Genomic DNA, 26,859 nt, shown 5'->3' with positions numbered 1-26,859 from the left:
TTTGCCCGCATAACGCATAAGCGCGAATAGCAAATACGCCTATCCGTCCACCTGTCGGTTTTTTGACACACTTCAAAGGACACGAATAATCCGAATATGCGTCTCGACTGCCCACACTTCGTTCACTCATTCACTCGCTTACGCTGTTCAAAGTCAAAACGCACCACATATGTTTGGCACACCGGCACCAAGTTTGGCACACCGGCACGAAGTTGGATGCCGTGTTTGTTGTTCCCTCACATAACAAATATTTGAGCGAATACAGCGTAGTCGCATAACAAATAACGCATAGCGAAGTGTGGTTCCGGCATTATAATAATGTGACATCTAAAAATCGTACCTTGAAAATACATCAATATGAAAACTTAAGTTTAAAAGAAAGCAATAAAATGTAATATAGCAACTCCTTTGCGAACCTCCTAAGATACATTAGACCTACTTTCCATTTTTGCAAAATCTATTAAACAATTTGAGTTGTGTCTTGTTGATCCAATCCCAGTAATGCGGTACGCTGGTAAAGGCCGTTACCCCCGATTCCATCTCTCGAAAAGAGACTATACCGACTTGACGATGAGTTTTGGCATTTACCATCGGCCCGCCAGAGTCTCCACTAGAAAAAAAATCCATCGTGAAACAAATGTTATCCAAAATTAGGATGAGTTCATTTACAAAAATATGATTGATTGAGAAGGCATGGAACCATGCAAAATAAAAGTAAGATCAATGTGACAAGGACCGTATACCTTTTCATAGGGCAAAACTCTTTAAATTATTTGGTATTTATATTCGTACTTCGCTCCGACATAGTTAGCTCTACCGACCTTCAGTTAGTGGAATGTATGAGCGCTGGTGACCTAGCGGGTAACTATTTATTAATCTGTGCTAGCGGTAAGAGCGTGCGACTTGCAATCCGGAGGTCGCGGGTTCGAACCCCGGCTCGTAACACCAATGAGTTTTTCGGAACTTATGTACGAAATTTGATATTTACCAGTCGCTTTTCGGTGAAGGGAAACATCGTGAGGAAACCGGACTAATCCCAATACGGGCCTAATTTACCCTCTGGGTTGAAAGGTCAGATGGCAGTCGGTTTCGTAAAAATTAGCGATTACTGGGATTAGTTGCCAAGCGGACCCCAGGCTCCCATGAGCCGTGGCAAAATGCCGGGACAACGCGAGGAAGATGATGATGTTAGTGGAATGTCCGCGCAAGAGTTAGAAACCATGAAAAAGCTTGTCGACGGTTTTACCTGATAGACGGTTTTCGCCACATTGACCTTACCTAACTTTAGGCAAGGAGAATTTGAAACTCTATTCTTTTTGCTGGTCAAATCCCTATGAAAATATGATGTATACGCATACGTTGGCAACTACATACGTAGGTAGTAGAACGTACATTAAATCGCAGCCAAGTTGGGACAATTTGGTGTTCAGTAACTGGAGGAACAGTTCATCCATTTTCATTGTGATGGATTAAGGATGACTCACGTTAGATCGGGCCGTGTCCGGGCCGCAGCTTTCGGCGCTTAATTTTCTATGACAGATGACAGGTGATCAAGTGATGCTTTATAGAAAAGCGAAGATCCAGAAGCTCCGTCCCGGACACGGCCCGGTCTAACGAGAGTCATCCTTTACAGTGGATACGCACGTGTATGGAAATTCTTTTCTATGTTTGGTGCAGATGATTCCATTCATACGTTTACAATTCTGACTCGGGTTAGAGGGGTTCGAATTCATCATGACCGCTTTTAGTCTTTTGCTGATACCACCTTTTTCTTCGTCTATATCTGTCTGAAATTCGACATAATAGTTTTGGAAATTAAGCTTAGGACGAGATTAGTACCTTGGATAGGTACTTCTTCATCTTTATGTTTCTCTGCTGTCGTTTGTTATGTTTATATCCACGGGTTTAGTTGTAACCTAAAGTATCCCTTTTGAGAGCCTGGGACAGAAGAGCAGTCTACTGACTAATACCATATGACTTGGTCTTATGAACTCCCTAACACCAGTTTCAAAGGCAAACACGTACAAGCGAAAAAATCACATCTGCACCTCAAGCAGTGGGGAGACACTCCTGACTTCGGGCAAACTCGGCTCCGTTCGGTTCAGCATTGATCGCTGTCAAACTTCGGTTTTGTAGGTAATGTCCTTTCTGTACGGTTAATACTACCTACTACTTATTCTGTGCTTAAAGTTTGTTAATCAATTCTACTTACATTGCCCCACCCAGCCACGGCCAACTTCTTGTCAACTTTGGCACTAAACTTCGGTTGCAAAATAACCTTTTGCACTTTGGACCCGAACTTGACGGGTCTCGACAGGAACATGATTCCGATGTCACATTTCACGTTCACGTCGGCAGGTGAGTAGTTCTTGTGTGTCTCGTAGTCTAAGACACTTCGCGACAATTTCGCTTTATCGAACGATGAGTGGCCCATGTAAATCCTGAATGATACACTGAAATAGTAGTTTGCTGATGTTTTATTCTTTTTCTTGGATCATCTGACCATTTGTAATATGAGACTCGTAAAACAAAATAGTTAAATGCTATGCTGGGGTGATTTATTAGCAAGTATTGAAACTTTACTATATTTCTGGCTTAGATTACATTTGTGTAGGTATAGGTACTCGTATTTAGTTAAATGATTGTCTGACGTAAATAGTAAAGCCAATGAGACAACTAAAACTAAATCAATATCAACTACAAACATTCATAAAATAATTGTGACAAGATGAGAAGTCAGGTTTAAAAAGAAAAATGCGTGAGTGTCGTGGAACCGGTATTATTACTGATAAACTCAGTACATTATTGATTAACAAATACAAAAAAAGAACTTAATCGACCCAATCGACCAAACAATACCTAATCATTGTATCGAAATTGCTCACAAAATACGAAAATCTGTTCAGAAATGCGACTTACAGGCAGGGAGAACAACTAAACATAATAAAACATTGTTTGTAAAAGCTGAAACTTAGTCAAGTGCAAAAATAATACAAAAAGTAATATCCGCATATATACGTAAGTCGATGAAATTAGGCTAGGTACTTATTCCCGAGAATAAGGAATTTAAACAAAAGAGACGACAGCAAAATCGTACTTTTTTCACCAAGCCTTCATCCCCCAACTGTCCGATAAGGAAACTTCGTCCCAAAAACTGACTTACCCTTTTACTTTCTTTTTCTTGGTAAAGTCATCTAGACAGTGAGCTGCTGTCAGCACGGTTTGCGAGCTCAGGAGAGACCCCCCACATGCCGCTATGATAGGCCCAGTTATATGTACGAAGGTAATAAAGGGCCATTTGCTTATTGAAACCTCATTGCCTCCAACTATGAACGGACTCATTTTAGCAGCTGAGGTGGCTGCGAAGCATAGCAGGAATATTTGAAACATTTCGAATGAGGTTCGATGCTCAAAACTTATTCAAAAACTTTATGAGTGACCGAGGTACATCATACTGAATAAAGACTTGTAGCATAAGTGACCAAACGCATGCCACGACACTTGAAATTTAGGAATAAATAAGAACAGTAGGTACTGTTATAGTTCCAAGTGTCATAAATCAACTCGGTTAATGATGATTAAAAAAATAATCGTAATATTTCGTGTTATTAATTAGGTAATCTGTCCGTTCACTTTTGCTCAATCACGAGTTTCTGCTAGAACGCCTATATTTCATACTTGAGCATATGGAAACTATCCATATAGGTACCTTCTCTTTTTGCTTCATCTTGGAAATGGCCGACGTCAACATCTCAAAATTTTGGAGCAAAGATGCAGGCTACTCCTAATTGTGTGCTATCTTTAGTACATTGCGACAACCAAAATATGCTGGGTCGTGTCAGATTGGCAAGAAGGGGAATATTTGCTAAGAATGGTTATTTAACTATCCAAATTAATTACCTGTAGGTACCCAACAGGAAATTCTATTAAAATATTAACACAGCATGCATACAGCATGTACCTTTTTAGAAATAATAAAGATCAAAATAAATCTCCAAGTAATAATTTACCTCAAAACTCTTTCTAAATCGACTATTTTAACCTTGAAAATCTCTTGTGTTCAATGTATTTTTCTCAAAAATGGACGGCAAAGTCGACGTTACCGGTTAAAAAATAGGTCGCGAAGTGCGTAGTTTATGGTCATTCAAAAAATTAAAAAGTTAAAAACATTGCAGTCTCGATTTCGGGACTGCAATGTCGCATACAAATTCCATTATTTAACGAGGTCCAAGCTTTTTAAAACTTCAAATGGCCATATCAAATGAAGGCATAGGTCCCTTAAACAGCCAAACAGATGATCAGCACTTATTATTATAAAGCCTATAACAGACTATCGCACCGCACCGCGACCTTGGAGCGTCGCACCCATAAGTGAGAGCGAGAAACAGATATCTCTTTCTCGCTCTCACTTATGGGTGCGACGCTCCAAGGTCGCGGTGCGGTGCGATAGTCTGTTACAGGCTTAATGTTGGTACCGCGACTATTTAGGGGTCTCAAATAGGTTGGCGTAGTTTCAGCAGAAAAATACACTTCTTTTTTTTAAAGGCGGCAAGCTAATTTTTTTAATGGTTGTATTTTTTTCTGTGAAAATTAATGGAAAATTAGAACGTTGCTTCTGTAAGTTCTGTAAAATATTTCTATTTCTTGCACCATTTTTGAGAAATGCACTATATATGACTCGGCTGGAAGGCTACTTGCTGGCTTCGGATTCAATTAAACGGACTCCCAAGGTCGTCCGTTTAAAACGAATCCTCAGCCTGCAAGTAGCTAATCATAATGATTACCTACGAGGAAAATTTTCAAACCCAGGAAAAATAAATGACATTCTGAATTCATGTTTAACCACTTTACTCCCCCTTTCCACAAAATTTCTGGAACAACTTCAGCTGCGTTCCTCTTATCCATTCCCAGTATTCTGGGACGTTGGTCATGATTGTGATCCCTGTTATCACGTCTCTGACAGACACTATCCCGACTTGGTGACGGGTGATAGCGTTTACCACGGGACCGCCGGAGTCTCCACTGGAAGAAATAAACAGGAGTTTCGGAAAGAGATGAAGAGTCATGGAAGGTTTTGGGCCCCGTTCGAGCCATTCCACGACTCTTCTCTTTCCACACAGACTCTAATGACATTTTGGCTTTCTACTTAGAGGTCAGTATGTCGTTGTATGTAGACATTGTAGACGCAAGATGTAATTGCACTGTTATGAACATGAAGTACAATTAATGCTCTAGGATAGGATAATACTTGACCGTTTAGTTACGCACCTGTATGGGTATTCCTCAGTATTCTTAGCGCAGATGACTCTGTTCAAATCCCTACATCTCCTGTATGCTTTAGCCTTCACTTCGACCGCTTTTAACCACAAACTGGAACTACTATCGTCGCTTGGTTCCGTCTGAAACACATCATAGTAAATTATATAAATTTTGTATTTATGACAATGTTTGTTTCTCAGTTTGCTATACTATTACATTGTTTTATAAGTTACGCTAAATCAGTGATTCCAACATTTTTTGAGTTATATGTAAGATTAAAATCCCGTAGATTATAAATGGGGTGCCAATTGTCGGGAACCCATAAAAAGGCTGTGGTCTGTGTTTCTAATGGCGTCATCTACATTAAGCTTTACGCGGTTATCCTCATTCGACTTACATTGCCCCACCCAGCCACCACCAAATTCCTGTCGTTGTTTAAACTAAAGCTGCGTTGCAATATCGCCTTTTGAACGTTGGCCACGAAATTGACAGGTCTCTTCAAGAACATGATACCGATGTCAGCGGTCACGTCAGCATCGTCGGGCGAGTATTGTTTGGGCGTTTCATAGTCTATCACTTCTCGAATCATCTTCGCTCTAGCGTGATTCGAGTGTCCCATGTAAATCTTAAATGTGATTCTGAAATAGTTATTATTTTATTCCTCATATATTGGGTTATCTGGTCAATAACTCAATGCGCTAAAGACGCGGCATATACTACTTAATGCTGGTAAGACCGCCATAGGACAAGAATTCTCTTATTTGTATATTTAAGTGTCAAACAGTCAGAAAGGAAGAGCCGACCTTCTGTGATTGGAGTATCTGAACATGCACTCTAACGACTTGACAATAGAGACGTGTTCAGATATTTGTGAGCACCTTGGCCGCTTCGATATATCTGATAGCGACTCTACAAATGTACCTGCAAAAGAGCATGTAGATTGTCTTCCCTTATAGGTGGTCTTCCCCAAATTGACCTTAATTATAGTTTAAGACTTTCTAAAATAATGTTTTTGCTTCTGGAGGAGGTTAATTCCAAGCATTGAAGACTTCATATGCTTCTCTAGTATAAGTTCATTGATGAAGTGTGCCAAATCAGAGCAACTAAAAGTAAAGCAAAGCCCCCAGGATTGGATAATACAATTGTGAATAGAGGAAAAGTCTCTGACTCACCCTTCCGATGTCTTACTCTCTGTGAAATCATCCAGACAGTGAGCAGCGGTCAGCACAGTCTGCGAGCTGATGAGAGACCCTCCGCAGGCCGACGCGAAAAAAGAAAACTCTGATATTTCTATGTAGGTGATGAAGGGCCAATCACTTATAGGAGCCTTTGTTCCCCCCACTATAAACGGCTCCATTTTGGCAGCCGAGGCAACGGCGAAGCTCAGCAGGAACATTAACATTTTCATGCTTTAAATGACCTGAAATTTCATGGGTGGGGCAGTTCATGAATTTCATAGTTGTAGGGAGATTTAATTGCCATCATCTAGGGTCGGTAGCGCTCTGTTCATTAGAGTGCAGGAATTTTGAGTACATATACATAGTAGCAGTATTATTTATTATAACTAAGTTAACTTACCCGTATAATTACAGAATCCACTGTATTTTATCTACACACTTTCGGCATACTGGTTTTGTGTGTCTACTTACAGGTTTATTACGATTTTCTATCCCACAGTAATTTTAAGTACAACAGACCAATGACAGTTAACGTGACAGGTTCAATTAATAGATGAATTATAGAGGCTCGGATCTAATCACTAACATCTGTCACCACCCTCTTGAACATTAGGCAAAAGTAATACTTCTAGACACGTATAGCTTTCCATGTAAGCCATCGTTAACTAGGTTAATGATGATTAAGTTTTTATATCGCCATTTATAAGTCCATCGTTCGCTCTTGGTCGTTCACATGTTTTTGCTGAAACCCAGTATTTGAAAGGCCTCTCGTATAGAAAGTATCCATGGAAATGGTCTACCTTGACAGCTTCAACTTAGACCAAAGAAGCAAGCGACTTCGAATTGGGGATTATCACTATCAAGACGTAATTTAGGGAAAAGGATCCAACCCACAAAAATCTGTCAATAAAATTTTAACTTTCTGTCAAAATATAAGAGTCATTTTCGAGTCTGTGCGGAAAGAGAAGAGTCGTGAAATGTTTGGGATGCAATACAATCTACGACTCTTCTCTTTCCGCACAGACCCTTGGTACAGGTCGACTCACAAGAGCAGGCACGAATGGAACGAATGAGAGAGAAATTTATCAGACCCGGAATAAATAAATGAGAATCTACGTTTAACCATTTTACTTTCTCTGTCCACAAAATTTCCGGAACAACTTTAGTTGCGCCTTTCTTATCCAATCCCAGTAATCCGGTACGCTGGTCAGGATTGTGATCCCTGTGTCCATATTTCTGATGGACACTATTCCGACGAGGCGACGAGTGTCCGCTTTTACAACGGGGCCGCCGGAGTCTCCACTGGAAAAATAATATAAAGAGTTCATAATTTTTTGACTTGTTTGTTTTTTTTAGCCTATCATCTCTACGACACCCAATTTTCTCGATTTGTTACAGTTCTACTACCTGCTTTCCAAGGCCAGGTACAGTTGCCATCAGATATATCGAGGCAAAAAAATATCTGAACGCTCACTCTAACACCTAGACAACAGAGGAGTGTTAAGATATTTGTGAGCACCTCGGCCGCTCTGATATATCTGAGGGTGGGCTGTATGTCGAGTCGAGTAGTCGTTTAATTCGATCTGCGTCTTACCCATGTGCTACTCATATTTTGGATTTTACTCCTTCATGAGTCCAGGCCAGGCGGGTCGCCAGTTAAGAAAAATGTCTACTGTTGTCAGACCCAGCCCAGGACCGAGGACCATTTGCCGAGGCCATGATGCCCCTTGCAAAACTGATCCTCATGTTTATATAAAAACATAAGTATGCATACTAGAACAAATTAAAATATTTTCTAAAAATAATTTAATTTGTTATTATTTCGAGTAGTCACACTACTATATAAATTATAAACTACTTTTTCTGAGTATATGCCATTTATTTCATAAGTATGGATATTTAGGTCCAAGTTGCGTACCTACATACAGTGTACATACTTACGTAAAAGGGTATCCCTTTTCACTCGCTGTACAAATGACTCTGTACATATTTTTACAGCTTCTGTATTTCTTTGCGGTCATTTGAATCGCTCTTAGACTCTCGCTGCTGGTTCCTTTTTTTTCTGGGTCTGTCTGGAATACAACAATTATTCCGGACCATTAGTATAAGTAGACTTATATAGACCGGGATATGGACCGTGATTACCTTTTGTACGAACGAGGGTAGACCGAGCGCGGTCTACAGAACTTAGCCACCCACCCGCTATGTTCAGTTACCCGTGAACAAGATGCATGTAATTGCGTCGAAATTTCGGAAGCTCGAAAACAAACAAAAGGTAATCACGGTCCTTACCCCGGTCGATATAAGTCTTGTGAAACTAACCGTGAATCATTCCAAATTGTCATGATAAGGTGGTGGTCGTAAAAAAAGGCCAAACTCCTTTGCGATGGAGTATCATCGAGTATCTTTGCTGTTGTCCTAAGCTGGACCAGCTTAAAATATATTTGTCAAGGCCAGGGGCCCGTTTCTCAAAACCTTGTAACAAGTGGAAGTGCCTTTGTAACAAAAGCTGTCAAAAAGAGACATCATACAAGCTTTTGCGACACGGGCCCCTAGATCATAGATTTTGACCATATAATACCTTTTTAACTTGATCGGTTCATCGCTGTTCAAAATCCCACACAAAAATAAACATAACGCAAACGCGAACGCACGTCACGCTATCGAATGAAATGTACACTAGGGGTTCTGGATCCAACTTACACCGCCCCACCCAGCCACCACCAGACGACTGTCCTCTTTAAAACTGAATCTAGGTTGCAATATCGCCTTCTGCACATTGTCAGAAAACCTGACAGGCGTTGTCAGAAACAGGATGCCGATGTCGTGACGCACGTCGGCGTCTTCTGGCGAGTAATTCTCGTGTGTCTCGTAATCTATGACTTCTCGAGTCATTTTTGCTTTTGCGTGAGACGAGTGGCCCATATAAATGTTGAAGGATATTCTGAAATTGTAATTTATGTTGTACTTTCTCAAGGCCAATTTCAACGTATGCTTGATATCTAAAAATGCTAGATTTTGATGATCTCATTTGATTAACATTAGCGCGTGCTACTGAAAAATAACGAGGTTACAAGTAATGTCACTGTGGTGAAGATCGGCATTATAAAATTTGTAGGTAAGACCGTCATAGGGCAAGAACTCTCGTATTTGTATGCGTACGTAGCTCAGACACAGTCAGAAAGGAAGAGCTTAGGTCCTTCTCTACGACCTTCTGTATGTGGAGTATGTGTACAAACGCAATTAGAAGCGGCGAAAGAGCATATAGACGGTCTTTCCTTACGGTCTTCTCAACATTGATCTTAACACATTCACTGCCGATTTATACACTAGGTGTGCTTATTTTGTATTGGAACTAGGCACTGAAAGTGTTAATTGTGGAAAAATAACCCACCCTGTCATGTGTGCCTTTTTCTCCGTAATATCATCCATACAATGCGCTGCACTCAACACAGTCTGTGAGCTGACGAGGGATCCGCCACACGCCATCGCGAACAAACCCAACCAGGTAACTTCAACAAAAGCGATGAACGGCCAGTCTTCTATCGACACCTCTCGGCCTCCCACTATAAACGGTTCCATTTTGCTAGCTGATACAGTTATAGCGTTCAACAGGACGATGTGGAACATTGTTACGTTGAAATACAAGATTATTTGGGTATTTGATCGTTTCCCGTTCCCATATTACTGGTAACGGTCTATAAATTTAACAATTTAATCGTACACTTTTAAAGTTGTTTACTTTTAATTTGACCAAGAGCCAGCCGTGAGTCTTGAACTTGAAGAAAAATTAAGAATTCAATACATTTACTGTGAGGTGCGTTGGGATAAATTGAAAACAGGGGTAAGACAAAAAGTGAAGTAAGACGTTAGTGAAGGTCCACTGGAAGTGCAAAATCCTGTGATCACTTTTTGTTGAAAAAGTATTTTGAAAGGTTTTTTTTTACTTGTTGGTACCTACCCCTTTACCGAAATTTATTGATGGTGTGCCGATCAGCAGAGTATTATCAGCGCGTGATGATAATTAAATATAAATTAGGAATGTAGGATTTGCGATATCACAACTGTATTTATATATAAACACCAGTTCATATGGATTAAATTAGTCTAACCGGCCAATTCAAACGTACACTGACATCAGAATCATATTAGAAACATGTTATTTAGTTGTCGTGCGTCTCATGCGCGCCAATACATAAGATAAGATAAGATTTTCTTTATTGTCAAGGCAGTACATGTCCGTACATACGGACAAGTACGAGAAAAATACACTGAATAACATGATTCAAATATCATTCTGGTATGTTAGTATTCGTTCGAATTGGCCTGTGAGTAGCGCCCAACCGCTGAAGGTACCTTTTACTCTCATGTCGCTGCTCCTAAAGAATGAGTGAGAAAGTCTATTATTTGCTGTTACCCTGTAATATACAAATGTTCTACACAAACCTTTGTTTTTTATTTTGCTATGCCAGTATGTACTTGTCTCATAAAAATCCAAATCTTAACTTACCCCAACGCACCTTACCGTTATAGTCGTTAAACCGTCGATAGCTGGTTTAATGATGATTAAGTAAATATTCTTCATAAATTTGTTCACATTATTTTACTCTTAACTTTGTGTTTTTCTCCAACAACACGGTATTCTGCTCGTAGCGCCATAAAAAAGTTAATTCTCAAAATGTCCTAAAAGTTTCTTCCTAATGTATTACCATAATTCCATACACTTTGTATAGCGGTAACACAAATGCTAGATAAAAAATAGTAGGTTGCACTCCTTATACTGTGCGACGAGACCAGGCTTCACTTACCTCATATAATAATATAATATATTAGTATAGTTTATAATAAATACACCTCCACTAGTTCGTATGCTCATTAGCCACCAAAGGGCGCATTAGACTGTGCACAAGGATCCATCCCTCACTGCCACATCGTGTGGATACACACCGGCGCTCCTTGCTTATACAGGTTGACATGAAACAATGTTCACATAATAGGCTACATGACTAATTTTCATTTATGGTATCAATCGATCGGGTTTGTTTTTAGGATCAAATGTCTAATATGGGACCCATTGCATTAAAAGCAACACAAAAGTCAGAAATTATAGCACTTCACTCGTGAAACGCCCCTAACAAATAGCTATGTGAAAGTGACGTCAAGGTCACTGAGATCCCATGTTGTAGTATGGACAAAACAAGAAAATTGCGTTATTGTCCGTGAAATGTTGCGTTTATGTACCTATATAGTTGCTATACAATATTTTTTTGGATATAATGTAATGAATCGAATGGTACCCTTACTTTTATCGTTTTTGGAAGTAAAAAAAAAAGTTAAATATTGAAACATTCAGGTCCTGAATTTTTGTAACATTTCCGTATTTTATTTGAAAATCCACATTATTGTGATAAATTGCTCATTTGCTATCTATTTTACTAGATTTTGTTATAAAATTCAACATGTTTCATTATCCCTATTAATACGAGCATAGACGTCCGGCCCAATTCGAACAATGCTTATAAGATGTCACAGAGATACGATACCGATCTGTCAGTGTCAAAAGTGACGTTTTTGGTTAACGAAATGTCACTTTTGACACTGACAGATCGGTATCGTATCGCTGTGACATCTTATAAGTATTGTTCGAATTGGGCCGCACGAGTTGTTTTATTTGCTTCATGTACTGATAAGGAGACATGTCTTCAATTAAACATTTATCTAGACTAGTCTACACGTGTAAATTTTAGAGGGAAAACGCATATAATCGGCGCCGTCTTTTTCGAATTTTATATTCATAATTATAATAATTTTTATAACTTGCAGAATGTTGATTTCAATAGAATTGAAATAGTTTCGGTACCTATTACCTATTGATTGCTCACGTAACTATGCATATATAATAGTATTTTATGCAACCGTTGTTTAAGAGAGGTCAAAAAAGGCGAGTGGCGTGAGTAACAATTTGAGGCAAAGCCGAAAATTTTTAATAATGATGCCACGAGTATTTTTTGACTCGGTTTAAAGAACGATGCATACAATACTTTTTCTACGACCAAGCACTTACTTTGAAATAAAATTGTATTTTTTTTTATATATATTACTTTCATCTGCCATCGGCTTTCATAGCCGTAATCAGATTGTATGTATCTATACATTTCTTTTTTCAAGGTGGTGGTCCATTAACCACCATTCTTTTTATGTGAAGAGAGGGGGTGGGTTATTCTCTCTGGTCTAGTTCCAAGATCTGCCACCTTTTGAGTCTTGTGATGTTATTGGTATCGTTTAATAGGTCTCTGGCAAGTTCGTTCTCATGATTTGTTAGCCTTTCTTTATATTTCTTTGAGAAGCTATTTACTTCCTCTTTGATGGTTGGTATAATGTAGGTAGTCATGTATTTCCTTATTTCGGGCAAACCAGGGTGCACAAGATATTGTTCTCAGAAATTGTAAGTTTAACAAATATTTTTCATGGCATCTAGTGGAGTTTTCGTCTTCATCGGTTTTTAACTTGAGAGACACAATGTTTTTTAACACAAAAGTTAAGTTTTTATTCGACAACCACAAAATAACCACATTCAAGAAGTAGCAATTAATGGGAGGGTACGGGCGGGAAAATAATGAAACAAACTAAAAAACAAACATGTCTATGGTTCACTTATTTGTAAGAGATGACATTTAAAATAAGGTTGGCACATTGTATTTCATACAATATTTTTTAAGTGGTCATTACACGAAGTATCGAAAAGGTGCTAATCGTGTATGCACAAATTCTTTTTTGGGGAATAGACTAAAGACTTGTCTTGACGACTATAAGGTAGGGTTTTAAAGATGTGTGCACGACCCTTTAAATGACAAATAAAAGTATGGGAGTAGAAAAAATATAAATAGCCTAATCTAAAACATTGTTCTATTCTAACAATGGGTACATATTTACTACAATTTATTTACAATTGTTTATTATTGAATGTCTAGATGAGCAGTATATTGAATGATAATATTTTAAATGCAATATCAAAATTCGTTACCCATATTTAATTATTATTTCCGACTGCACGCAAAAATTGCCTTGGTAAGATTTTTTTTTATTTATTTGTAAAACTGACCCTTTTACCCATCCTGTATACCAGACAACCTCGACTCGTCACATATAACGAGACGTCGCGATTTTATCACATCATTTTATCACAATCTACATCATACATAGACTAGGAATCCTCTAGACGGAGTTTAGAGCAATTATTTCATGAAACCGATGCTGCCAAAAATACTGGGGTGCGGGGGACGAGGTGAGCGAGTCCCCGTGCCGAGATTGGTCCGTGTCTTTGAATGGTACGGGATTCTGACACCGTATATTTGTGGTAGAGGGGGTAGCGTTACTATGGTCAGTCTAGAGGATGTCTTGTCTGTGATCTACATAAACAAGCTACCTTCGAAGATATTTAAATTTAATTTAATGAATACGAACAGTTGATTGAGATGTTAAGATCACACTTAGTGAGAGTGAGATAACGTGAACTCACGGCGCCTTAAGTAATACTTGTTCGTCGTGTACCTTCCCACCGTGACATAAGTAGCACTATAATTAGTGCATACCTACTGCATTCCCAGGCCTTGTTACCCACTAATCATTAGATCATTACCTAGAGCCCTACGCGCAGTTCAAATTGAAAACAGAGACGTAAGTCTACTTCGAGGTAGCGATGGGAACTGTGATAAAACAAAGCAAACTAAGGGCTCATTTAGTTACATTGAGGTCCATTGAGGTTACATCAACTCAGCCGACCGATCAAATAACGCAATGTAGTGAAACTCGCATGCGAGTTCTCGCACCGTCGATCTGAGCCTTCTTTCTGTTTAAGGGTTGTTAGAATTCGATGAGTATTAGTTGCCTGTTAAAGAAAAGTACAGTCAGTGACAAGAGCTTGTACCAAAAACTTATTCCGTATCCGTATGTTACTCCGTAGCTCGATGCTTTGATGTATGGAAACCATAATTATAATCACATTACGAGTAATATCGGCAAATCCGTGGCGCCGAAAGGCTGCCCGCCCACCACCGTTCCTTTGTTTAGCTTATATGCCATTATAAAGGGTCGTTTACACTGCAATGTAATATCATCCTTAGAGCGTTTTCACATTGTCCACGATATCGAATGTCGGGTGGTCTTTGGAGAAAAACAGCTGCTATAAAATGTCGCTGTGGCATCGAGTCCTTTTATTTATGCATTAACATGTTTATACTAGTGACTCTGTGTTTATTACAATACCGTTGTGTATGATCGTGTGAATAGGGGAGACCGAGGTGAGAGTGACACACACTTAAAAGTACCTAAGGTACTAAGCTTAGTTCTTCACTTTCTTCAGAAAGTGTATCTGTAACTAATTTTAAGTTATTTCGCTTTTACTTAACTGTGACGGGGTGGGCAAAGTTATGTTAATGGGCAAAGTTTTATACTTTTACGGCATCAAGTTACCGCATTTGGATCGTTTACGTTTTATTTCGACTTGTTTAATAACTGTCTTAATACTTCATTGATCAAAACCGATTGAGGCCTAGCTACCGATATAAATTTGTAAGCTGCTTAACTAATGGAAAAAATAAATTGGAACGTAAATCTTTGTATGGCTTAAATAGCTATTACCCTGATTGAATAGGGGTTGGAAATGGGTCGTTAAAACGAGGGTGTCAAGGTAGGGTGAACTCGGTCAAATGCGTATGAGCGCCACTTGCCCCATCCCACTAACCCGAGGTTAAGCGGTTAATCCGTTACCCAAGTGTCAAATTGTACTGGTAACCATGGTCAAAAATATGGGAATAAGCACGTATTTGTGACAGTAAAAATCATGCTTAGGGCGTCCGCTAGGTGGCGGGGTTGCACGGAACGGGTGAGCGGGTTAACGAAAAATGGTATGAGCAATAACTATTATATGTGACGTTATCTATGAAAAGGGACCTTATTGTCGATGGCGCTTACGCCTTTGTTAACGATGCTCCGATATAAATACAATGCCGCGCGACGCTAAGCGGCGTAAGCGCCATCGACAATAAGGTCCCTTTTCATAGATAATGCCCCATATTGTGGTAGTTATGTTGATATATATGTCAATTTAAAATAGACTATCACTCTTACATGAGGTTGTGATATCGTTTTAATATATAAAAACTATTGCAATGGGCTTCCTACCGCCTTCGTACCGATTTTCAGACCTTTAAACACCATTTGCTGCGTGGCGAACCGCTATCGCTATAAGATCTAATATTTAACCTTAGCTACTAGGAGTTTACGTTAGTCAGTCTGTCTTATATTACATTTTTGTCAGAAACTTAATTTTAAGTTACCACGAATCTTGCCGAGTTCACCCTATTAATACAATATACGGCTTCAACGTACTATTCAATCAAGTCGCCGCCCGCCCACCGTTTGCTATACAATTATACATGTCGTACCACTTTGCGCCCTAGTGCGTTTTCCATTTACTGTAAGCGTATGTGTGTTTGTGTGTATTGTTACTCTATTTTTAGTTGTTTGCACTATCTGTTGACTTTTATATGAGTTCTCCAATTCCCGATCCATAATTAACGGACTTATGGCTGAAGGTTGTTGTTCTCATAAGAATAAGAATAATTTATTTATAATAAAATGAAAGTTTCCAGAAATTTTCGGAAATTTTGAGCGTTCTGCAACTGACATTGCCAGACTTGACTCACTAAATATACAATATAGTAGATTTAAACCGTAAATAAAGCATTTTACCTCTCAGAAAAATTTAATAATCTTATAACTATAGTTACCTACTCTCAATTCTTTCTCTTCAGTAGGTACTATCCAACTCATCATCTTCCTGGCGTTATCCGCGTTATTTTAGCCACGATTCGTGGGAGCCTAGGGTCCGCTTGACAATTAATCCCAAGAATTGGCGTAGACACTAGTTTTTTACGAAAGCGACTGCCATCTGACCTTCCAAAGAGGGCAAACTAGGCCTTATCGGCATTAGTCCGGTTTCCTCACGATGTTTTCCTTCACCGAAAAGCGAATGGTAAATATCAAACGATATTTCGTACATAAATAAGTTACGAAAAACTCATTGGTACGAGCCGGGGTTTGAACCCGCGACATTCGGATTTAAAGTCGCACGCTCTTACCGCTAGGCCACCAGCGCTCTCTGGTCTTCAGTTGTGTCCAACTAAGCTACCGATGTTGTTCTAGCCCGGCTCACTCGAGAGGAGGAGATGGAGGCACGCCTAGCCCAAATGCAGGCTAATCTCCAATTTCTGGACACCCTGTATCGCGCCAGACAGGTTGAGGTTTTCAATATACAGGTGAGAGCAAATATTTTAGCGTAGGTAGGCCAATTCGAACGTACAGCTTGGCAAAAAAGAGTAGAAATTAAAAAGTGGCAACACTAGTGTCGTCCCTTTCAAACCAATGTATATAAGAAAACGGGACGACACTACAGTGTTGCCACTTTTTAATTTCTACTCTTTTTTGCTAAGCTGTACACTGATACCAGAATGACATCGTATTTCGCTCGTAGTTGCCCGTACACAGTGGCTCAGTCGCCCAAATATCGATATACCACAGAATAATTACCTAATAGTAGGTACTAGGTACAGAAGATTCACTCTCTTACAAAACGCGTCTATAACGACAGATATGACCGCTAAGTGGCGCAAGGGCGAGCGCCTAGGCGTGCGTTCCGTAGCGAGGCGCGGCACTACTATAGCTAGACACCAAAATTGGTGTGGACCGCATACCGTAGGTACTTGTAGCGACGCGACGAAATCGCGGAGTGAGCCACCGTAGCACCCTTACGAGTAAGAATAACCATTGCTCGTCCAATTGAATTTGTTCGATTACTGAATGTTTGTATTGTAGCAGGGAAGCAAATAGCATCTCTCATGTTGGCATTCGTTTGAGTGAGCCACTGTACCTGACTATTTTTTTTCGAGTCACTGTTGACCCTAATAGAAAATTTTCACCCATTTGCATTGCTCTTCAGTGCACAATGGCCGGTTACTTTCCACTGAAAAAGGCTCAGTTTCCTGGCGCCAGTCCAAACGGAGCTTAGAAGATGCACGGCCCAATACGAGCAAAGCTTATAAGCTGTCACAGCGATACGATATCGATTTTTCAGTGTCTATAATGACGTTTTTGGTTGTAGAAATGTCACTTTTGTTTGATACTGGCAGATCGGTATCGTATCGCTGTGACATCTTGTAAGCATTGTTCGAATTGGGCCGCAGGGCTGCGCATAGTGCAGTCGCTAGTTATAATCAATGCGGATATTCAGCGGACGGTGCATATGACGTAAACACAAAAAAATGTGCAAAAAAAAACAACAAGAAATGGTTGTTTTTAAACTGTTTAAAGTGTCATCTATGGAACTTGCTAACTATGTAAACAAAAGTCACTATTAAATTCATATTTTTTGACGCTTTCAATATGGCGATTTGTTTACATAGTTAGCAAGTTCCATAGAATACAATACAATACAAATCCTCTTTATTGCACAACCTCAATTAAACATTTAGCGGAAAGAGATGAGTCGTGGAATGTATGGGGTCCCATACATTCCACGACTCTTCTTTTTCCGCACAGACTCTACAGAGAGACACACATAATACATGAAGCAACCACAGCTGGTCTTATCGCTAAAGAGCTATCTTTTCCAGGCAACCTAACCCACCCATTTATATATGTAAGAATTGTTTTGTTTTTAGTCCAAGCTCATGAACTTCGGCAACACAGCGCAATCGGAGAAAATTCTCGGCCCGGGCACTACAATGACCCCTGAGGTGGTCCAACTACTCAAGAATCTCACTGGTAAGTATACCTACTTTACTAGCGACCCGCCCCGGCTTCGCACGGGTTATACAAAACCTTAACAAATTATACACCTAGGATTTTCACATAGTACTTACCGCAATCGTAAGCGATCATTTCGAAAATATGCGTAAATGGAGGGTATACCCTATACATATCACTACACCTTATAATACAAAGTCCTCCGCCGAGTCTGTCTTTATGTATGTATGTTCGCGATAAACTCGAAAACTACTGAACGAATGGACCTAGAATATTACGGACAGACTGTCACCTAAGACAAACTGTGACACTGCAATGGCGGACGGTTTGAATGTGTGCGTGTAGACGAGTGTTACCATGTAACACAAATTCTCCCCTAATGGTGAAACAATTATTTTTAATATCGTTCTTGCTTTCAAATAAAAAAATTGGGACAGTTTTACGTTAGACAATAAAAAAGGTGTGTACGTATCTGATTTTATAGGTCTTGAAATTCGCAATATTGCACAATTACTTTGTGCAAACATTATTTTCAATACCTAATGATTAATGATACTTAGCATCGTAATGAAATCAGTTCGTCATGTTTTTTTAATTTATACATTTAACTTGAAACATATCTGGTTTTCAACAAAAAAATTATAATACATAACAAACAAACGTTAACTATCAAACATGCATGTAAGCATCTAATCTCCTTAGTATCGGGAAATTACCATACCGACCTAGTTTGAAATGCACAATCAATAATTTAACCATTTACCTAAATGATCTCTTAATACATAATGATTTAATAAGAAGGGTATCAATTACCCTACTTTCGGGAAAATACCCTATTCATGTTACTGGTCACACTCCTGTTTTGCAGTTTGATAATTTATAAACAACAAATTATCGTGATTTTACGTACTAATTGATATACTTAAGTATGAAAAGTTATTCCGTGACTTTTTTTCTTTCGATCGGTACAATTCTAGCAGGATTTAACTACGCATGCCGGCATATTTTATATTTTTCTTCGACATGTTTACTTCAATGACGTTTCGATTCGTCTGACGGCAAACTGGTGGATGTGGGCTGTCAATGTGTGTGTGTCACGCGTAAATACTATGAAACTGGTGGATGTTGGAATCACAGTTGTGTTGTAAGCGAAATTCTGTCCGTAATATTATAGGTCCATGACTGAACGGATTTTCATGCGGTATTCACTTATCAGTAAAGTGATTCTAGAGGTAAGTTTAGGTGTATAATTTGTTAAGGTTTTGTGTGACCCGTGCGAAGTCGGGGCAGGTTGCTAGTATATTATATAGTCTAGCTATAGATATGGCAATCAGATAATAATAATGAATCAATACGTTTCCAATCTAATGTCAATAAATCAATAACGCATCCGAGAATAGGCGCTCGGTGTGAATTTAATAACGCAAATTGACGTAAACAGATTACCAAAATAGCGAGCGGAATATTCATGTATTCTATTAATATGTTCAATTTAGATTTCGCTGTTCCGTTCCATAATCTTCTTTACACTGGTGCTGGAAGGTGTATAGAATTTAAAAAGAATAGTCCAGTCAGCAGCAATAGTTGTTATAACCGGGCGAGGTGTTCAAAATTACCTTGACGCGCTCTTACTCAGCGTTCTACGTAGCTAGGCGAACAACACCCGAAAGCGAAGCGAAGCGATGTGGCGCGGGTCGAATCAATCCTTTGATACCTATAGAAGTGTCCTATGTGGGCGATCTCGTTGCGAACGCGAACGCCGTGGGGCGCCGCGCCGCGCCTCGTCGCTTCGCGTTCGCGAGTTGTTCGCAGCGTTTATTCTCCTTATGAATGAAGTCGCACCAAGATCATTTTGAACACGTCGCCCGCTTAGCAACTATTGCTGCTGACTGCACGGCTACCACTAGTTTGACAATGACATATTCGCTATCGTGTGCGTAAATTACTTTATATGCATCTCGCTCTTACTCTCATATTATTGCGAATGTGGTGTATAAAAAGTAAGTTACGCAGACGTTAGCCAATATGTGAATTTGGCAGTCGTGGCAAGGCTTCCTTCAGATGGATTGAATGTGAATCTTATACCTTCAAACCAAGCATTCTTGTATAAGTTGTATAGGTATTTATATATTTCGGGGATCTCGGAAACGGCTCTAACGAATTCCATGAAATTTGCTATATGGGGGTTTTCGGGAGCAAAAAAGCGATTTAGCTAGGTGTTATCTCTGGTAAAACCGATTTTTTTACTTTTTTCATGTCCCTGTCCCTGTTTTGTTGTCTGCCTGTCAAATAATTTGATACCTATCAGAATGTAAGTTTTAATTGACCTCATAACAAAACTTTCAGGTACCAAAGCAGCCTCCGGCGTGGACCCTAGGAACCTTCAGCCCCAATCGCTCCCTTTCATCTACCAGCTCATGCCGCACCTCCTGGACGACGCGTGCAGCCTCAGACCGGCGTACCACATGAGGGGCTCGCGGCAGCTAGCGGAGGTGGTCATTGGCATACCGACAGTCAGACGGGACAAGGAGAGCTACCTCCTGGTTACTCTGACGGTAAGTGCGAAAGGGATGACACGTTTACCTGCAGCCCCAACCAGCTCATGCCGCACCTCTTAGATGACGCCTGCAGCCTCAGATCGGCGTACCACATGAGGGGCTCGCGGCAGCTAGCGGAGGTGGTCATTGGCATACCGACAGTCAGGCGGGACAAGGAGAGCTACCTCCTTGGTTACTCTGACGGTAAGTGCGAAAGGGATGACACGTTAAACGATCTATTTTTAGCGGTGGGAACCGAATGCCTCCCTAAACACGATGATTTAGGTACGGTCAAGTTCACAAACATCTTTACAAGCCAACGTTCCAAAAAAATATTTACGTTCGACTTTACAGCCAGCGTCGAACGCATGACGGCCAAAGTGGCTAGAGCCCGTACCATGAGTCACTGACAGTGTCAAAACTGACATTTACGCTATCGAGAACGTAATTTACTTTCTATACATCTCGTTTGCACAAATATGCGAGTACGAGCGAGATGTATAGAAAGTAAGTTACATTCTCGACGGCGTTTATGTCAGTGCCAAACTGATGGTAGCCGTACAGGTACCTAAGTGTTTCGATATATTAGGTCACTCTGGTCGTCGTTATCTATTTGCTGACTGCACCATTTTACTCGCATTAAGTGTTTGCCTCGTCACATTATTCTATGTAGGTACCTCTGGTAAATAGGTACGATCTAATTTAATCAAGATTGGATAAAACTATCTGTCAGGTACTAAAAAATCTTTTATTTTCAGTTTTCCAGTTATTTGTAACATACTTTTACTGTTTCAACAATTAAAATTTGACAAGTGTATGAGTTTTTCTTCTTGACACATGTGTTGAACGCGTCGTTAGAAACACGTGTGCATTGGTCATTACACGCACGGATAGCACACTTGTATCAGAATGTACTATAATGTTCCAGCACCTGATCAGCGGGATGTCCGAGGCCGACCAGAACGAGACCGTCATCATCGTGATGGTGGGCGAGGCCGACTTGGAGTTCGTCATCAACACGGCGAAGCAAATCGAGACGATGTAAGTACATGTAACCTTTACAGGTCTTTGGTCAGTGGATGGCAGCTAAGCCACTTTTAAATTTGGAATCGATTTCGCTGTCAGATGGAACGGGTATATATCGTGGAATAGTCGAATATTATAGCTAAAATCTATTAAAAGAATATACCGAAGTTCATCATAAACCTAATTAACAAGTAGGTATAGTCTGTGCGGAAAGAAAAGAGTCGTAAAATATATTGGGCCCCATACATTCCACGATTCTTCTCTTTCCGCACAGACTCTAGCGGAAAAATTCCAAAAACTTGTAAACGCTCTCGGAATTTTTTGGAAAATGTTCTTGTTTTTTTCTTACCCACTCTTTGGCATACTTACTTACTCCTCTGGCAATCTTAACCCAAAGTGTGTCTTGGCCTCCAACATAGGTACTCTTTATGTAAAAATTAAATGTAACTAATCCTATTGACTATAACTAACCTAGAAATGATCCTCGGGCCTCAAACTATCTACATAAAGTGTCATTGTATGGAACTTGCCAAATTTGTAAACAAAAGTCGCTAGTAAATTCATATTTTTTGATAGTTTCATTATTTTTATTATTTACATTATTGTTTACAATAGCAAGTTCCATAGATTGAGACTACCAAATTTCATCCAAATCTGAACGCGGTTTAAGCGTGAAGAGGTAACAGACAGACAACCAGAGTGATTACTTTCGCATTTAAAATTCAAAAGTAACGTAACGAACCCAGCATATAACCCTATTTCCGTTCCTTTCAGGTTCCCCAAAGAAGTCGAAAGCGGTCTCATCGAAGTGATTTCTCCATCTCCCTCTTACTACCCAGATTTCGACAGCATCGAGCCCACCCTAGGGGATTCCTCCAAGCGAATGAGGTGGAGAACCAAGCAGAACCTGGACACCATCTTCTTGATGGCGTACGCGCATAGTAGGGGGACGTTCTATCTCATGCTGGAAGACGATGTTATTGCCAAGAAGAATTATATGCAGGTATAAGAACACATGAGCATGATTTAAGGTGTGGGCCACCTAGCCAAATGACAGTCTTGTTGTGTGGGGAAGATCGGCTTATAAAATGCATTGCCGGGACCGTAAGTGTAAGGCCTGAGTGGACGCTGTAAGCAGAGCGTTCGGCGGGGCGTGCAGCGTGGCGTCGGGCTCACAAGTGATTTGAGCAGCGTGCACTAAGGCCGCTTCTATACGTTTGCATTTGTTTAACATGCACGCCGCACGCCCCGCCCCGCTGCACGCCCAACCTGAGCGTCCACTCAGGCGTTACACTTATAGAGCAAGAATGCTCGTATTAAGTACACAGTCAAATTATAGACGGTCTTCTACGCATCAACTTAAAGGAAAACGCCAATCAAATGTTAAATGATGCATGGGTATGAGCAAGTGACTTTTCGTTCGCAGCTGTCATCCTGATTAATTTTTACTTTTCGATAGACAAACTGGTGATTTACAGATTTATCGAGATCCTTAAATAGTCTAATCGATAAATTTGTGATTATTTTTGTATTTCAGAAAACCATCATGAGTATAGTCCATTTTATTTTGATTATAGATCTATTTGTTATGAAATTATCTCATAAATTAAAATAGCGCAAGTAAAGAATCACATAGGTGGGCTTATCTCATTTTGTTCTCGTTCTTAGATTTAATCCTTTAATTTAATTAAACATCATTTATTTAGGCAACTATATAAGGGCCATAGATACATACATTACAAACTAACATACATACATTTTACGCTTTTCATCTTTTGCAAAGGGCTTTGCGAATTGTATCTGTTTTAAATTGTGATTGCATCAAATAATTTTCATCAAATCTATATTGATATAATTGCCATCAAGAATTGTATTTCTGTGTAACTTTTGCGATAGTTTAGGTTCTACATAGATTAGGTATCTTGGTTAACTGCTGTTAGCGAAATGCTATTATTAAAGCGAAATTTATTTTATTTATATATTCCTCGTAATGTGGATTTGAAGCACTTTTGAATTTTCATGCATTGCAATATCATGAAAATCCTAATTTATAATATGATTATCTTGTAAAAGTATCCAAAATTATAAAAAAGTACCTAATGCTTATTGTAGTCTTAATACTCGTGTAAAGTTATGCTACTAACGCAGCGTACCTACTACGTAGGCGAACGACACGCGACGCGAACGCGAAACGAAGCGATGCGGCGCGGGGTGAATCAATCCTTTGATACCTATAGAAGTGTCCTACGTGGGCGATCTCGTTGCAAATGCGAACGCCGTGGGCCCGCCGCGCCGCGCCGCTTCGCTTCGCTTTCGCGAGTTGTTCGCTTACGTAAGACGCAGCGTGCTATTAATAATATACATAATATATAATGATCTTTTAAACACCCCACAAGCACTTTTAACAAAATCTCAAAAACATTTTTGCCCACAGGACATAAAATACTTCACCGCCTCCACTACCATCAATACCCCACAATGGTTCTTCATAGAGTACTGCGTATTCGGCGGGATCGGCAAGCTGTTCCGGTCCGCTGACCTCGTCCACTTCATCACATACGTCCAGCTCTTTTACACCAACATGCCTATTGATTGGCTGCTGGAGAGCTATCTGGCTGATAAAGTTTGCAGCATCTATAAAACTTCGGTAAGTCGTCTAGTGGTGAGCGGAACGCGTCCACTTTATCACATACGTCCAGCTCTTTTACACCAACATGCCTATTGATTGGCTGCTAGAGAGCTATTTGGCTGATAAAGTTTGCAGCATCTATAAAACTTCGGTAAGTCGTCTAGTGGTGAGAGGAACACGTCCACTTCATCACATACGTCCAGCTCTTTTACACCAACATGCCTATTGACTGGCTGCTAGAGAGCTATCTGGCTGATAAAGTTTGCAGCATCTATAAAACTTCGTCGGCGACAAAGTTTTAGAATTTACACGGTTCACGCGCGGCTTAATTGAAATTTCCTCACTCTGCGGTAAAGATTGACATCAGATTGACAGAATTTCTCCAGAATTTCATTTCGATTAGCAACACGAAGTAAGGTACGGATGCTGCGGATTCTAAATTCAATTTTAATTTTCGCGTAAGAATAACAGACGTTGGCGCGTATCGCGTATTTCGTCATTGGCTTGTTAGAAACAAGGCCTTTTTTGATTTTGCTTTCCAAATTTATTTATCTACATTTTGTTGCGCTTACAGAAAGAATGTGCGAAAAGCAAGACGGACATACGGCCAAAGTACAAGTCTTCGCTGTTCCAGCATATTGGACTGTATTCTTCACTGAAAGGCAAAATACAGAAGGTACAGGTACGTAAATAGTACATTACGATACAAGTGCGAAAAGTAGGAAATTCGCAACGAGTGGCGATAAATTAAAACACGACCGAAGGCAAGGGAGGGACACACGAAGTTACTGTCATTATAAAACGCCTAGCTAATAGATTGATTTGAAACCATATTTAGTAAATACAGCAAATTTAAGTTTGGATTCACTTTATTCCGTTTGTTTTGTACGCTGTAGCTATATAAACTAATTCCAAGTGTAGCTATACGTCATGTCATTATATGTCCAAAGTTTCATTACAATCCAACACGTATTTTAAAATGAGAACGAAACTCCGTTTGTTGGGAAGGTGAAATTCGGCCGAGCTTACTGTAATTCAAAAATAATACTTAAGGCCACTTGCACCATCCCACTAACCCGGGGTTAAGCGGTTAAAGCGTTAACCAAGTGTAAAATTGTACTGGTAACCATGGTAACTCCAGGTTTAACCGGTTAACCCCGGGTTAGTGGAATGGTGCAAGTGGCTTAATGCTTTAATATTTTTAATATCCCCAGGACTCTCGCTATGGCAAGCTGCCAGGCTTTTATCCTCACGACAACCCCCCACTAGAGAGCATCCATAACGACATCGAAGAAAAGGCGGACCACACCATCAGGAGGGCGTATAATGGGGAGACCTTCTTCTGGGGTCTCAAGCCCAAGAAGGGGGACCTTATAGAGTTCGTGTTTCAGAAGCCTATTGTGCTTGAGAGGTAACATTTGTGTAATATTTTGTTTTAAATAACTATTACATTCAAATTTTGAAAAACCCCCTAGGTACACTTTACGCCAAAAATATCCATTTTATACCAGAAATATCTTACATCATTTTGGAAAATAATAATTTAGTTAGCCTATATACGTCCCACTGCTGGGCACACGCCTCTATGCTCGAGAGTGTTTGGGCTATAGTCCCCATGCTGGCCCAATGCGGGTCCAATGGCCAAAAACTTCACACACACATTTGAATTTCTTCGCGGGTGTATGCAAGTTTCCTCACGCTGTTTTCCTTCACCGAAAATCTAGTGGTAAATATCAAATGATATTCCATACATAAGTTTCGAAAAACATTGGTACCTACAAGCCAAGATTTGAAACTGCCTGATTTGAGGCAGACGACAGATCCACCGCTACCATGAAAATAAACATGGTTTAAATAATTTCCAGATATACATTCCGCAGCGGGAACGTAGACCACGCTTCAGACAAGTTCTACGACACTTACGTCGAGGTTCAGCCCGTGGCCGGCAACTACTCTGTGGTCGACAGCTTCGATGAGTTTGGCTTGGCCGATGGCTCCCTCAAGAGGGACTGGGGGCCTCTTAACGCGATCAGATTAAGAGTGAACCGCGACAGCACTTTCTGGGTCATTCTGAGCGAGGTATGTTTGTAGATATACATATACATGTATGTCTCTCTCTAACTTTGCTGTGTTGTGACGTGCTTTCGCATTCGCAACTACTGTTTGGTAGATAGCGTTGACGAGTTTGGCGTGGCCGATGGCTCCCTCAAGAGGGACTGGGGGCCTCTTAACGCGATCAGATTAAGAGTGAACCGCGACAGCACTTTCTGGGTCATTCTGAGTGAGGTATGTTTGTAGTATCCTTCTCTGTCTCTGTACTGTGGTGTGTGTAGTCGTAAACTACTCTATGGTACCTAGTTAGCTTTGACGAGTTTGGCTTGGCTGATGGTTCCCTCAAGAGGGACTGGGAGCCTTAATTCGATCA

The 26,859-nt window shown here is 40.0% G+C and overlaps 3 protein-coding genes across 3 annotated transcripts in view; 1 reads left to right on the top strand and 2 right to left on the bottom strand.

Moving 5' to 3' along the window:
- The window catches only part of LOC134661728 (alpha-1,3-mannosyl-glycoprotein 4-beta-N-acetylglucosaminyltransferase A-like), a 53,165-nt gene extending 26,610 nt beyond the window's left edge, over positions 1-26,555 (top strand). Inside the window, 9 exon segments of the mRNA XM_063517907.1 lie at positions 16,644-16,756; positions 18,158-18,260; positions 20,589-20,797; positions 21,708-21,820; positions 22,580-22,808; positions 24,240-24,452; positions 25,009-25,116; positions 25,649-25,845; positions 26,300-26,555. Coding sequence (XP_063373977.1) covers positions 16,644-16,756; positions 18,158-18,260; positions 20,589-20,797; positions 21,708-21,820; positions 22,580-22,808; positions 24,240-24,452; positions 25,009-25,116; positions 25,649-25,845; positions 26,300-26,555 — 1,541 coding nt within the window.
- LOC134661692 (chymotrypsin-1-like) lies at positions 4,794-6,662 on the bottom strand. The gene is made up of 4 exons (XM_063517857.1): positions 6,432-6,662; positions 5,657-5,897; positions 5,269-5,399; positions 4,794-5,022 (listed from the first exon to the last, which is right to left on the bottom strand). The coding sequence occupies exons 1-4, from the start codon at positions 6,659-6,661 to the stop codon at positions 4,848-4,850; spliced, it is 777 nt and encodes a 258-aa protein (XP_063373927.1). The 5' UTR covers position 6,662; the 3' UTR covers positions 4,794-4,847.
- LOC134661723 (chymotrypsin-1-like) lies at positions 7,551-10,124 on the bottom strand. The gene is made up of 4 exons (XM_063517900.1): positions 9,832-10,124; positions 9,141-9,381; positions 8,379-8,509; positions 7,551-7,739 (listed from the first exon to the last, which is right to left on the bottom strand). The coding sequence occupies exons 1-4, from the start codon at positions 10,065-10,067 to the stop codon at positions 7,565-7,567; spliced, it is 783 nt and encodes a 260-aa protein (XP_063373970.1). The 5' UTR covers positions 10,068-10,124; the 3' UTR covers positions 7,551-7,564.
- Positions 26,556-26,859: the final 304 nt, after the last annotated feature.

This window comes from Cydia amplana, chromosome Z, assembly GCF_948474715.1.
Source record: "Cydia amplana chromosome Z, ilCydAmpl1.1, whole genome shotgun sequence".
Classification (NCBI taxonomy): domain Eukaryota; kingdom Metazoa; phylum Arthropoda; class Insecta; order Lepidoptera; family Tortricidae; genus Cydia; species Cydia amplana.
Note: the sequence above shows the minus strand (reverse complement) of the source record. Positions and strands in the feature narration are given on the sequence as shown.

Coding starts and splice junctions, on each gene's coding strand:
- LOC134661692 (XM_063517857.1), bottom strand. CDS start 6,661: ATGTTAATGTTCCTGCTGAGCTTCGCCGTTGCCTCGGCTGCCAAAATG. Junction 5,898..6,431: donor GAGAGTAAGACATCGGAAGG/GTGAGTCAGAGA, acceptor TAACTATTTCAG/AATCACATTTAAGATTTACA. Junction 5,400..5,656: donor TGGTGGCTGGGTGGGGCAAT/GTAAGTCGAATG, acceptor GATGTGTTTCAG/ACGGAACCAAGCGACGATAG.
- LOC134661723 (XM_063517900.1), bottom strand. CDS start 10,067: ATGTTCCACATCGTCCTGTTGAACGCTATAACTGTATCAGCTAGCAAA. Junction 9,382..9,831: donor AAAAAGGCACACATGACAGG/GTGGGTTATTTT, acceptor TTACAATTTCAG/AATATCCTTCAACATTTATA. Junction 8,510..9,140: donor TGGTGGCTGGGTGGGGCGGT/GTAAGTTGGATC, acceptor GTTGTATTCCAG/ACAGACCCAGAAAAAAAAGG.